Raw genomic sequence first — 14163 nt, 5'->3', positions numbered from 1 at the left:
TAATGATGTTTAGGCAATACTGTGATTAAACTTCACTGCATGCAAACACAATACGTCAACCATTGTACATTACATCGATGCAAATAAACTTCTAATTGTCTTAATCATCTTATATGGTGTATACAGATTTTAATCACAATAAACATGCATGTGAACACTTTAATGAAGAATGAAGTGACCAATAATAGTCAAATATTCCAAAGAGCTGTGTGAAATATGAACATACTTAGTTTGATCAGCTGGTGTAAATCCTTCTGCATTATTCATCAGCATCCAGGATCCTCAATCCTTTACCCAGAGCGGCAGTGCAGTGTTTTCCCACGTTCAGCATGTGTAGGAATATAAAACATGAAAACTCCTCTGTAGAGAGCATGTCATCTCCGTTGTGTTCGGTGCAGAAACTCCCCCAGGAATGCTGGAAGTGTTGTTACTCAGCGCAAACAACATTTGAAACTGATTCTGTTGAACAGGAGGAAACCTACACCAACACCAGGAGAAAAGAGAAAGGCTTTTTATGGCCCCTTTAATGCAGATCAGTTATTTAAAAATGCTTATCACAAAAGAGGTGTATTAAGTCTTTGATTGTATTGCTTTATTATATTGTTTTCAATTAATAAATCTGTAGATGAATCCATTGATGTTATTGACCCCTTGGTCCCATCTTCAGCTAGTGACACATTCAGAAGTCATGAGCTCAGGGCTGGAGTGTTGTGGGCGGATGATGGGTGTGTGAGACACAGCTGCTGAGGTGTTGCCATGCGGTTGTGTTTCTGAGCTGTGTTCTTGATGGAGCAGTGTTATGCAGTAAGGTGTTTTAGCACATAGATGTCTAAGGATGTTTTGGACTCTCTCTACTGTAGGTTGTTTACCAATATCTCCAGATAAAGTATGGTTTAGGTTGGACATTTATCATATGGTATTGTTTTGCCTGTTTCTTTGTCTATCAGAGAGAGATCTAATGCCAGATCTTGTAGAAAAGTTGAACTGCACATTTTTGAGGTTTCATCATGCATGTCTTTGGCACAAATGGAGCAGGATGAACCACTAAATACACCCCAGTGTTGCAGAAACTAATGCATTACAATATTGCTTTACTCCCAGAAAAATAACTAATAGCATTACTTAGTTACTTTTTATGGAAAGGAATGCATTATGTTACTTGTGCATTACATTTTTTTCACCTGGGGTTGCTTGTTTTTAATATAAAAATGTATTTTTCTGGCAAATGTAAAAGCACTTTCACAACACATGTAAAATGAATGAGTCTCAGGCTAAGGGAAATGTAGATTCAAAAAGCTCAAACCTTTTAGTCAAGTCACCTTAATTTATATAGTGCTTTTAACAATAGAGATTGTCAAAGCAACTTTACAGTATTACATAGGAAATCAGTGTGTCAATAATGCAAAATTGCTGGTTTGTGTCATATTCTGAATTCATTTTGAGGAAGATTGAATCTGTTTTTGTGCAGTGAGATGAGTAAATGCATGTTGACATTTAGTCTAGAACTACAGTTAGATCATGTTCACACACTGCGCTCTGGACTCAATCCTGATTTCTTTCACCCTCTCGACAGGAGAGCTGTCAGTCAGTAAAGGAAAAAGTAATGTGTTACTTTACTACTTACATGGTAAAAAGTAATCTGATTACATAAATGGCGTTTCTTGTAGTGCCTTATCCCAACTCTGCACACCCTTTATTAAGTTGTCTTTTGCACTAACAACAGAAAGATTTCTGAAGCGTCTGTGTGTGACATCCTTAGACACTGTCTCTCTCTGTGTCTCTAGCGTACATCGAGGACCTGGTGCGCAGTGTGGAGCAGAGCAGGCGTCTCATCATCGTCCTGACCCCTGAGTTCGTGGCCCGCCGGGGCTGGAGCATCTTCCAGTTCGAGCCGCGGCTGCACAGCATGCTGGTGACGGGCGAGATCAAGGTGATCATGATCGAATGCTCGGACCTGCGCAGCGTCATCAACTACCAGGAGCTGGAGGACCTGAAGCACACCATCCGAGTGCTGTCGCTCATCAAGTGGTGCGGGCCCAAGAGCAGCCAGCTCAAGTCCAGGTTCTGGAAGCAGGTGCACTACGAGATGCCTGCCAAGAGAAAAGAGAGCGTGTCCCGCCGACAAGTCCTGGACTCGGGCGAGCAGGGGCTGTTCGGTGACCTGCAGGCCGTATCGACGGTGGCTATGACCACCACCTCGGCGTCGCTAGCGCCGGCTCACGTGGAGATCCCGGACTACAACGAGCCGGGACACCTGCAGATGCGCCACTTCTGCCGCAGCTATGAGTACGAGCTGCCCAGCTCTGCCATCGCCACGCTCAGCGGACGGCACGTGTACTGCAATCTGCCCATGACTCTGCTGAACGGACGGCCGGCGCACAACGACATTGGCAAACCCAAGAAAGACATTCACTTGAGCAGCCCATTCGTGCCGCTGTCCGGACCAGAGCTTTCCAGTGACATCTGGTAGAGCGGCTCGGCCAAACATCGCTTCGCTGATCTCATCCTTCCTTCCTTTTTATCTGCATGAGTTCATCTTGTTAAGATTGAAATACACATAGGGCCAGTTTTACTAACAGCGCAAACTGTCTTTTGTTTTTAAAACAGTACTGTCAGGATTTACTAAAGATGCACAGTGATGAATTAACGCTGAAAAAGTGTGGACAGTTATTTGTGCGCCTGACCTTACTAAGTATGCATTTGTAGGAGTTTCCCTTTTAGATGCTAAATTTATGGGAGGAGAGTATTCAAATGAATCACGTAATGAGATTTACTAACGTTTGCGCTCGTCAAATTACTGGTGTTTGCGCCATTATTTGATGCCCCCCAAAAAAGCATGTCTTACTATTTTGCTCTTGAAATGGCTGCAGTTGATGTTGCGGAGAACAGAGAGTGTGTGGTAGAAGAGAGAGGATTTTTCCATGTGTAATAATTTATTTAGAATGTCAGAAGAACACATTATCTGAAAATATCGTTTGCCAAGCCATGCTATTTTTAATTTGCTTCAGGAGATAAAACCCTCAACTAGGAACCACGCTATACGAGGTCTGAAAAACAATTGAACCATCACAGAAAATGCTAATGGATTCCATTACAAATACCATTACAAACGTTACAAACCATCAACTTTTAACCATTAAAACCATTAAAAAATGGTTTTCTGTAGTCTGTTTTGGGACATATTTCATTAGGATTTTGTTGTTTAAACAAGCCACCAATAGAAGCTGATCAATTACCAGTAGAGATCCACAGGACCATTACAGTTTCCATTAAAGGAGTCATATGATGTTGCTAAAAAGAACATTATTTTGTGTATTTGTGTAATAAAATGTGTTTATGAGGTTTAAGGTTCAAAAAACACAGTATTTCCCACATACTGTACATTATAGTTGCTCCTCTATGCCCCGCCTTCTGAAACACGTCCATTAATCAATCTGAAAAGTGAGGTGTGCTCTGATTGGCCAGCTATCCAGTACATTGTGATTGGCCGAATACCTCAAGCGTGTGGTGGAACTGTTACACGCCTTAACAATTTGTGATCCCGTCTGCCCGGAGATATGAGACATAAACATAGAAACCCATTCTGAACATGATATTAACGAGGATGATTTATAGTCGTGTCCTCTTTTGGAAGGCCAAACAAAGTAGTTCCACTTTCACAGAGAAACACACAGGGTCTATAGGACATGGTGGCGGTGGCAGCAACAATACTACAACAAGAATAAAAGGTACACCTTCTTTCTTTGAGAGAACATCTGGTCAGCCTTATGCAGATCTTCCCACACAGTGATGTAGACATTCTGGGCGTGTTTAAACGAGTCGTTTTAGGGGGTGTAGTTTACTCTTAAATTTGATAAAGAGTATCTCTTTGGATTTTAGACGTTATTCTTTGCAACTTTACAGATCTACTTGAGCTTGTAACACTCCAAAGAGAAAGAAAAACATCATATGACCCCTTTAAAAGTCCCGTTATAACCATTAAAACCATTACACATTTGGTGATGGTGTTATTTTTAAACAGGGAAACTTCTTGCAACCCTTCATTTTTTGGCCTCTTTTTTGGTTCTTTCAAACGTACTGTGGCTTTTTTATTTGTTTCTTCTTTATTTGCGACTGCACTTGGTATATTGCATTGTTGGATGTGTAAATAAGATGTTGCGTCTGTGTTCTTCAGTTTGCATGTTGTTATTAAATCATCAAATCATCTGTGCTGTTTGGAATTGCGCTCTCACACTAATTTGACCTGTTTAGTAAAACTGGCCCATAATGGTTTATCTTGCTTTCTTCCAGCCTTTAGTGTTTTCATACTTTGTTCAGACAGATAAAGAGCTACTGATATTGTTATCTTACTTGAATTTTGAGGTCATTCTAATATGTACAGTTATTCCATCAAGCACTGCATCTGGTTTATTTGACATTATGACTTCGGTTGTTACAGCACAATAATGTAAAGACACATCAGCTCTGAGCTTTAAAGAATATGTTATTTATGCAAATAATTACTATTCAAATCTAATAAGCACATTGATATTGTTTGTAGCTAGTCGAGGAGGTATTTACATATTTGATACAGCTTATCATTTGCCTTATATCCTGATCGTTTGGCCGTTTTCTTCCTCAGTATTCTGACGTTTTTCCCTCATCATGGATAGATACATCTGGTTTATATGGTGTATCTGCTACTACAGATGAAGCATTTCTGTGCTGGTAATGATCAAACACTTTTGATCAGTATTGATATTTATTATCATTTTATTGAATTTGTATGCAATGCTGCCCTTTAGGATGAAAGGTCACTAAAATTGGTGATTTGATTTTGTATAATCACGACTAGTATGTGTTTAACTCTTCAGATACAGTCAAGTGTGGAAGAGTATGAATATGTGAGCTGTTATTATATTCACGAACCAAGCAGCTTGTCTAATTCACAGGTTTCTGGTTTTAGCATATAAATTATTTGTAATATACCTTGCAGAAATAACAATTGTTATCAGACCAACAAAATAAATAAATATATAAGTATTGGCTGTGAGAGATGCCTTTATAATTTTATGTTGTATTAAAACCCATTTAATCCCACCGGTCACATAAAAGCATTTATAAAGCTCTAACAACCTTACTGATGTTTTAGTGCATTTCCTGCGAATATGAAAAAAAAAAAAGAAGGGTCTCAATTGAATATGTGCATTATCACATGACCAGAGCAGTTTACTTCCTGTTTGCACCTTGAGAAGATGATGACTGCATCAAAGGTCCAAAACAAAAGGCTAGTAAAGTATGTTAACCTAAAGATATGACTGAGATTTTTGGTACACATTATCTTTAAGGTGTCTAGTGTTAGTTTATGAATTCACTTATATTCAGTTTTTGTCGAGTGTGGTCACAGAATGAGTAAACATCTGGATGCTCACTATAGTGACCACTGGGATACAATATAAATCCAGTTAACTGTTGGAAGTGACAATTGCACTAAAATGTTGCAATAACAAAATATTGCACTACATTAAAAGTTTAAATGTTACAAATAAGTTACACCATTAATGTTGCAATACTGGTAACAATTTGATGAAACTATGTTACATAAAAAGTAACAATTTTGAAATATTTTTTTTTTGTGTGTGTTTTTTATCTAACTATTCCTATTATTACAAAGGGTTACTCGTGACAACTCATTTGGATATTTTCATGTCTGGGAAAATTTGGGATTTAAAGTGTTTATGAGATGAAACTGACCATAAAGGTGGCAGAATGTTTCCAATAAAAAATATTGTATGTCTATTAAAACATAGGCCAGGGTTGAGTCCAGAGTAAACTGTATTACACAGAGATGGAAAGCGTTGTTTTGCAGCAAGCAGAGGAAGGCGCAGCTTTTCACTTTTGACTGGTTTTCCGGGTTTCCTGTGTTTGTCCTGAGAAACGCCAATGCTACTAAAGCGAAGGAGAAGCTCATGAATATTAAATAGATCATGAGGTCGCCTTGGAACTTTCCGGGAGTGTCTGGAACAGGAACTCATTAATATTACATAGCCGAGTGTGCGCTGTGACGTGATTGGCTAGTCCGCCATTAGTGAAACGCCCACTTATAGTTCAGTTACTTTGAGTTGCTCGCCGCGGGGCGAGAGTTCCGTTATGTCGCTCAGATCCCAGATCCTTCGCTATAGTAGAGTTAGATGCGCTGTCGAGGAGCTGCAGATGGGCAGACATACTGTTCCTCAAACCATGATCAGATAAGAAACTCTGATACTGGCAGACGAGCTCATTAAAATGGCGAGAGACTTCACTACAACGAGTCTGAGTAACATCGACCTCGCCTCTTTACGGGTGAGTGCAGAACTGCAGCTTTGTTTCCGATTTCACTCGTTTGTAGCGATAGCTCGAGGCTTGGCACAAAGTTTCTGTCAGCGCTCTCTCACACTCGTTTAGTAGCGAGAACTGGTATCAACTTTGCTCTAAATGTCATGTGAAGTTTACAGCAGTCCGCTGTCGCGTCGTTTCATCTGGAGAACACATTCGTGCTGTTTTCTTCCCTCTTCGAGTTTGATCTGGGAATTAAACTGTCACAGACACTGAGGTCCAGACACAGGGCATGTCTCAAATCACAGTCTAGGAATCCGAATCCGAATCCGAATCAGAGCTGTGTTTACACTCACAAGGAATTCGCAAACATGGTGCCAACATACATATCATTGAAGATTATAACCCGCAGAAAAAAAACAAAACAGTAATGTATAGTGTTTCTGAGTCATACTATAGTAAAGTACTTAGTTTAATGTGTTGTAGCAGTAATTCTATTGTTGCTTTGGTAATATAATATAAACAAATGTCAAGTTTTCTATAAATATAGGGTATATTATATTACAATACACTACAGTTTACTATAGGCTAGTACAGTATTTATTACAGTTCACACTACAGTAGCATTCAGTAACAACTATAATATAATACAGTATACCACTTTACTATAGTATGGTTCAAAAACACTGTAACGTTTACTGTAAATTACTATAGTATAGTTTTTCATGTGGGTAATAACACAGAGAATAGACAGTAAATAAGACATACAGAGCGAAATAAAATGTGAAGAGCCAGAAGTGTGAATGTGCCATTAACAGATGAAGTTATATACAGATGCTCAATGTGATGTGCTCATAATGACCTCACAGTGACCTCACAGTGACCACCCCGGAGCTTGACCCTGTGACTCTTGATTTCAGGATCCGGCGGGGATCTTCGAGCTCATCGAGGTGGTGGGCAATGGGACGTACGGACAGGTGTACAAGGTTGGTGCACACTCAGACTTGGCTTGTGTTTCATTAAAGAGATGCTGTGTGTCTCGGGGCGTGCAGAAGTGCAGGGGTCTGCCAGATCTCAGCACTGATGCGATAGATAGTGTGCTAATGAAACCTACGCGTGTGGTTTGGTGTTTGGGTGGAGCTCACTTCCTCATGACGGTCAGAGCGTGCTTCACAGAAACATCAGATCTTTAAAGAAGTGTGTAGTGAGCCAGACATCCTGTGAGATGTGTGTTTGGCTCAGGTCAGGGTGGATCTGCACCCGTCCCGCTGTGGATCGTCTTGTGCAACCATTTCTTCTCCTCGTTCTTCTCAAGCATGCAGCACAAAGTGTAGGGTGGGACGCACACAGATTAGGACAGCCTTGGGCTTTCTATTTCAGGCGTTTGAGATACTGCATCATAGTTTAGTACACACACATGTTGTTATAATAAATGATAGTGCATGACATATGTTCTGTTATACATAGATCAAACCCATGAATTAAAAGGACAGTTCAGCCCTTCTGTCATCAGTTACTCATCCTCATGTTCCTCCAAAGCTGAGTTTCTTTCTTCAGCTGAACACTAAAGAAGATATTCTGAATGTCGGTCTCTTCCACTGAAACAACAACATCAACGTATTATTACATTTCACTGCTCTTTTGTTGCTTTTGGTTGCTTCTATTGTCCTCATTTGTTAGTCCCTTTGGATAAAATAATTAAATGCAATTAAATGTAATGTAATGTTATAAGATGTTCATACAGGTTTGCAGCAACTTGACAGTTAGTAAAAATATACAATTTTTGGGTGAACTGTCCCTTTAAGAAAGTTATTTCTTTAATCATGTGCAATTATGTATTTGGTTAATAATCTAGAGAAATTGTGTTCTGAATCCAGAACCTGCTTTTGGAAGCATATATCAGTATGTGATGATTTGCCATAAATGATGGTCATTAAGTGGAGGAATATCCACTCTGATTATTAGTAGTAATTGCACAGCTAGTATTGGATCGTTTCATCATGTGTTTTCATGTATGAGGAAACTATGCACTTTCACTGTTACTGCATCTTTGAACATGAAGCTTCCTTCTCTGTTCTGACATCATACATGCACACGGATCACATCTGGGTTCTTACACTCAAATACTCAAAGAAGAGATCTTTAAAAGCATGTAGTGTTCGTTGTGTTACCAAACTGACATCTGGCACATTTCAGAATCATCCTTCACTGATGGAGAGGAAAAGTTAAATACTACAGCGTTTTCTTTTATGAAAATGAGTTTTGGCACTGAAAGAGAAGTGATCTCACGCTCATAGACGTGCCAGGCATTATCTATCCAATCATTTAATACAGTACAGAAACTATGAAGTTTATGTTCTACCTTATTCTGTGCAGAACATTGAAATAATTGTTTGTAGTATGTAAAACAATCATAACATTGCCATTGGGAAAAGTTATAGATTACAAATGATTGATTATTGTCCAGCAGTGTATTTTTTTTTTTTATAACAAATTCAAAGTTATAGATAATAGAATAATTCCTGAAAAACAAAAATCATAATAAAAAACAACACGTAGCATACATAAAATGATTGTATTTGACACTTCTGAAATGATCCATCATCCATTTGTTTTTTAAATTCACCTCCACATCTATATCCTCTCCAGGCAGCATGTCTTCCAGTAAAACTAAATATGAAGACAAGAAAATGAACCATCTTCTGGTTTTAGGATGACTACACTGTTTTCATTTCTTCCTTCAGTCAGTTCAGTCACTGGTAAAACACAATAAAACAGTCCTTTATCAAAAACAATATAGGATTCTTTTTTTGTTCCACGCTTGCTTCTGAGATCAGTTTCCACAGCTTTTCAACAAACTTTTAAAGTATTTTTCAGAGAACTGCTGTGTCTGGAGTATAATCCCGTTGTCACTCTTTTCAGACAGCACTTCCTGTTTATGTCCCAGTCATTAAAAACAATGTGGCGCTTCGCAGGCATCCTGGAGAACACGAGGAAATCCCCTCCGACAGAAATACCATCCTACATCAGCCAGATTCAGCACTCATTGGCTGTTCCTGGGGAAGCAGACTCATGATGAGCTGCGTGTCCTTGCACACAGCGCTCTTCTTCAGCTCCTCTTCAAAGCATGGCGTCTGGTGGATGAGGTCATTGTGTGCTCATGTAAACATGTGTTAAAGAGGCCGTTCCTTTGCTGATGTTTGCTGAAGCTCATCCAGTCAGTCACATCATGGCTGGCTTTCAGTCGTCCTGTTCTGAGCCATCTGAGCATCAGAGTCTTAAAGACATCGTTCACACAAAAATGTTGATTCAGGCATCACTGATGCTTCTCCAGGCCTGTAGGACTTTCTTTCCTCTGCTTAAAGGGGGGGGGGGGGGGGGGGTGAAATGCTCGTTTTCACTCAATCTCCTGTTAATCTTGAGTACCTATAGAGTAGTACTGCATCCTTCATAACTCCAAAAACTCTTTAGTTTTATTATATTCATAAGAGAAAGATAGTCTGTACCAATTTTTCCCGGAAAAACACGACCGGCTGGAGGCGTGACGTGTGGGCGGAGCTAAAGAATCACGAGCGGTAGTAAGCTTTTGAGTTGAGAGCGTTTGGAAGCTGTGACATTACCGTGAGGAAAAAACCATCATCCAAAACAAACCATGGCTTACAGTCAGATTCAGCGTATATTTATGATCCAGAATCAGATCCAGAGGCTGAAACTGAACGAGAGCAGCAGCAGCAACGACGTCTCTATGTGGTATGTAGTGAAACTGTATATATTTGCTATATTTGCGGTTTTGGAAAATTACTAAGTTCCACTTTGTCGTCTTTTTTTTTTTTTTTTTTTTTTTTTAAGCTGTAACGTTACATGTGGAAAGTGCAGTTTGATGACAACATCGCATGTTGTTTACTTGATGTGCTTACGCACCGATAGCTAAGTTAACAACACAGAGATATTTGAAGCAGTTTTACTCACCGCCTGCGGTTCCAACACACGATCGTGACCCTTTTTCATTGGGACTGCATTATCCTTAAGAAATAAACGATGTGCAAATCCGTCGTCAAACTGGGCCTTGTTTGTAAAACAAGCATCTTCGAAATGCAGGGAACAAACAAAAACACTTGCACAACTCCGTTGATGCTCTGTAAAAATAAACTCCATCCACTGGTCCCTTAATGCTGTTTCTCTTTTGGTAATCTGTGCAGGGTTGTGTTGCCCTGGCAACCAAAAACACACTTCTTTTGTGACTTTTCGCGACGCTCTCGCTCTGATCAGTGAAGTCTGTTGTGCTCTCAGTGCTCTGCTATACGGGAGCGCGCTCTTCCGGCAGAAGTGCCTCAGGACACATATAAGGAAATTCCGCTCCATCTAACGTCACACAGAGCCATACTCGAAAAAAACTTTCCCAAACTTGTGACAAACCGGAAGTAGTATTTTCGGAACAGAAATACTCCTTCAAACGTACAACTTAATTTGTGAAACTTTGTCCATGTTTAGCATGGGAATCCAACTCTTTAACAGTGTAAAAAACTCAGTATGCATGAAATAGCATTTCACCCCCCCTTTAATAAAAAAGGTATTTTGAGAACCATCTCAGGATTTTTTGTCCAAACATTAGACATCAATGGTCACCAAAGTGCTTCAGTTCTTCAAAATATCTTCCTTTGGTTCAGCAGAAGAGAGAAGGTCTACAGGTTTGAAACGGCATAAGCGTGAATAAACCATGACGGTTTTGAATGAACAATCTCTTTAAGTGTCATGTAACACTGCTCAAAAAAAAAAAAAAAAAAGTAAGTGAATACTTAAATCACACAATGACACTCAATTAATGGAATATCCAAGATGAAAATCTTTTACTATGTACATAGGCCAGAATTAAAATCAAAAGCCGCTTTTTCACTATGGGGTCAGTGCGAGCCAGGGCTTAAAATGGGCCAGGTGGGGCTAATATCCTCAGGCCAGAGCACCGAGGCCAGAATAGCGCATGGTTTCCACAGTCGAGCCTGAAGCTCTGCTGCACGTCACTAAAACACACCTTTTACACACCTCTCAGAACAACGCCACTCAACCTCATCATTTCACCAACAAAGAGAAGTTAGCAGAAAACTGGCCTTTTCGTCGGGCCAAAAAACCCTGGCCTTTGGCCCTGAAGAAACCCCAACAAGGCACAATCACGCCTCGGAAGTGACAGTGGAAATGCGACTGGCCCTGGCACACACTAGCACGCTTTTAGCCCGACAGTGGAAACACGGCTAAATATCAAAGTCAAGCCTGAGTGAGTGTTGGCCTCCAGATGACTGTAAACCTCTGTGCTTGCTGCTGGTGAGATGATCCATGTGATGAGGATCTCCTGATCATCAGTGAGCTCCTGGACAGTCTGTGAGGCTTCACATATCCAGGGATCTGCGGTCCGAAGATCTGGTGCCCGGGGATCTGGGGTCCGAAGATCTGAAGTCTGGGGATCTGTGGTCAGAGGATCTGATGTCCAGGGATCTGCGGTCCGAAGATCTGGTGCCCGGGGATCTGGGGTCAGAGGATCTGGTGTCCGGTGATCTGATGTCCGAAGATCTGATGTCCAGGGATCTGCGGTCCGAAGATCTGGTGCCCGGGGATCTGGGGTCCGAAGATCTGATGTCCATGGATCTGGGGTCAGAGGATCTGGTGTCCGGGGATCTGATGTCCGAAGATCTGATGTTTGGGGATCTGTGGTCAGAGGATCTGAAGTCTGGGGATCTGGGGTCAGAGGATCTGGTGTCCGGTGATCTGATGTCCGAAGATCTGATGTTCGGGATCTGGGGTCAGAGGATCTGATGTCCATGGATCTGGGGAACGTGAGGCTCAGTCTGTGGCATCAAGAACTCTGTTTCCATTACCATGTTTAATGTGCATTTTGAAGTATCGCATCAGAAACCAGTAATGGAAACACCAAATTTTAAATAAAAAAAACCCCAAAAGTTTTTATGATTACTTGAGGTGGTTTTTGACTTGTGTGAAAAGGGTTAATGCTAATAATAAGAGATGGAAACGCATTTGATGAATACATTCAGGCACTTAACAGGGCTTAGACTGGGCTTAAAGTGCAGCCTCTGATCTTTAATTTGATGGTGTTCTCATCACAATTGGAGGAGAGTTAAAGAAATTAAAGCTCTTAGATATGTACCTCCACTCTTTTCAAGGGACCATAAGTACTGGACAGCTGACTCAAAAGCTGTTTCGTGGACAGATGTGGGCTATTCCTTCATTATTCCTATATCAATTAAGCAGGTTCAAGGTCTGGAGTTAATTGTGTGTCATTTGTATTTGGAGGCTGTTGCTGTGAAGCACATCATGCGTTCAAAGATCTCTCCATACAAGAGAAACGACTTCAGGAACTAAACAGATCCATCAGAGAAAGAACAGGAACATCAGGAGCAGACAAATCAACAGTTTGGTACATTCTGAGAAAACAAGACCGAACTGGTGAACTCAGAAACATAAGACCTGGACCTCCATGAAGAAAAGCCCATGAACAACATCCAGCCGAGAGAAGAATACTCTCCTGGAGACAGATGTGTCTCTGTCAAAGTCTACAATCAAGAGATTCACCAGAGACTTCACCAGAGTTAGTTAGTTATGATGAGACAAAAGACAGAAGCAGCAGATGAACTCTGAAGTGTATAGAGATATACTCTCTGCCCAGATTCAGACAAATATAGCAAAGCTGATTGGGCAGTGCTTCATAGTACAAGTACACGATGACTAGTCGAGCTGCACAGTGCTGATCTGAGCACTAGGGGTGGTGAATAAAATCGATTATTGATTAATCGCGAGTATGTTATGGACGTGTATGAATCGATTATTAAAGGGGGGGTGAAATGCTGGTTTTCACTCAATATCCTGTTAATCTTGAGTACCTATAGAGTAGTACTGCATCCTTCATAGCCCCAAAAGTCTTTAGTTTTATTATATTTATAAGAGAAAGATAGTCTGTACCGATTCTTCCCGGAAAAACACGAGCGCCTAGAGGCGTGACGTGTGGGCGGAGCTAAAGATTCACGAGCGCCAGTAGGCTTTTGTGTTGAGAGCGTTTGGAAGCTGTGACACAGATCCAGAGGCTGAAATTTAACAAGAGCAGCATCAGCAAAGGCGTCTCTATGTGGTATGTACTGAAACTGTATATTTTGGTTAGCGGTTTTGGAAAATGACTAAGTTCCACTTTATGTTGTCTTTTTTTTTTTTTTTTTTTTTTTTTTAAAGCTGTACATGTGGAAAGTGCAGTTTGATGACAACATCGCATGTTGTTTACTTGATGTGCTTACGCGCCGATAGCTAAGTTAACAACACAGAGATATTTGAAGCAGTTTTACTCACCGCCTGCGGTTCCAACACACGATCCTGACCCTTTTCCGTTGGGACTGCATTATCTATTTAAAAAAAAACTGTTCAAAAAATGAAACTTTAAATGGACTTGAGAACAGGCCATGTGTGTTTTTTTATTGAACGTAACTGACACTATGCAGGCATATTGTAATGTGCAAAAAGGCACAAAATAAAGCCATTACAAATTAATTGGACAGGAAAACAAGTCGATCAACATTTTCGGAGTCCAGAGCAGAGCGTTTTTTATTCACTATATGTCCAGCTGTTGAGAAGACACGCTCGGACCGCACTGATGTCCCAGGGACACTCCGGTACAGCTGCGCAAGGTGGGGGTATTACTGCCAATTTCCACCACAAAAGCCGGTCGCTCTCAGCTTGCAATGGTCCTTTTCATAACTCATAACTCGTCTACTGCGCCGCGAGACCTCCGGACGCGCGTAAACTCGACTTTACATTGAAATCATTCTCTCCAGACGAAGAGGTCGCAACTTTTCAGTGTTTTCAACCACATACTGT

The 14163-nt window shown here is 40.7% G+C and overlaps 2 protein-coding genes across 8 annotated transcripts in view; both read left to right on the top strand.

Moving 5' to 3' along the window:
- LOC127971730 (X-linked interleukin-1 receptor accessory protein-like 2) overlaps positions 1-5120 on the top strand; it is a 201810-nt gene extending 196690 nt beyond the window's left edge. Inside the window, exon 11 of the mRNA XM_052574949.1 lies at positions 1785-5120. Within this exon, the coding sequence (XP_052430909.1) occupies positions 1785-2470 (686 nt within the window). The 3' untranslated portion in view covers positions 2471-5120. The remainder of the gene's footprint in view (positions 1-1784) is intronic.
- A 973-nt stretch (positions 5121-6093) lies between these two features.
- LOC127971728 (traf2 and NCK-interacting protein kinase) overlaps positions 6094-14163 on the top strand; it is a 66900-nt gene continuing 58830 nt past the window's right edge. For 5 of the 7 annotated variants that reach the window (XM_052574947.1, XM_052574944.1, XM_052574945.1 and 2 more), the window contains exons 1-2: positions 6094-6321; positions 7215-7280. In XM_052574947.1, coding sequence (XP_052430907.1) covers positions 6265-6321; positions 7215-7280 — 123 coding nt within the window. In that variant the 5' untranslated portion in view covers positions 6094-6264. The remainder of the gene's footprint in view (positions 6322-7214; positions 7281-14163) is intronic. The other 2 variants (XM_052574948.1, XM_052574946.1) reach the window with 1 other exon arrangement.

The sequence above is a fragment of the Carassius gibelio genome, chromosome B14, assembly GCF_023724105.1.
Source record: "Carassius gibelio isolate Cgi1373 ecotype wild population from Czech Republic chromosome B14, carGib1.2-hapl.c, whole genome shotgun sequence".
Taxonomy (NCBI): domain Eukaryota; kingdom Metazoa; phylum Chordata; class Actinopteri; order Cypriniformes; family Cyprinidae; genus Carassius; species Carassius gibelio.
The sequence above is the reverse complement of the archived record's forward strand: the minus strand, read 5'-3'. Positions and strand labels throughout refer to the sequence as shown.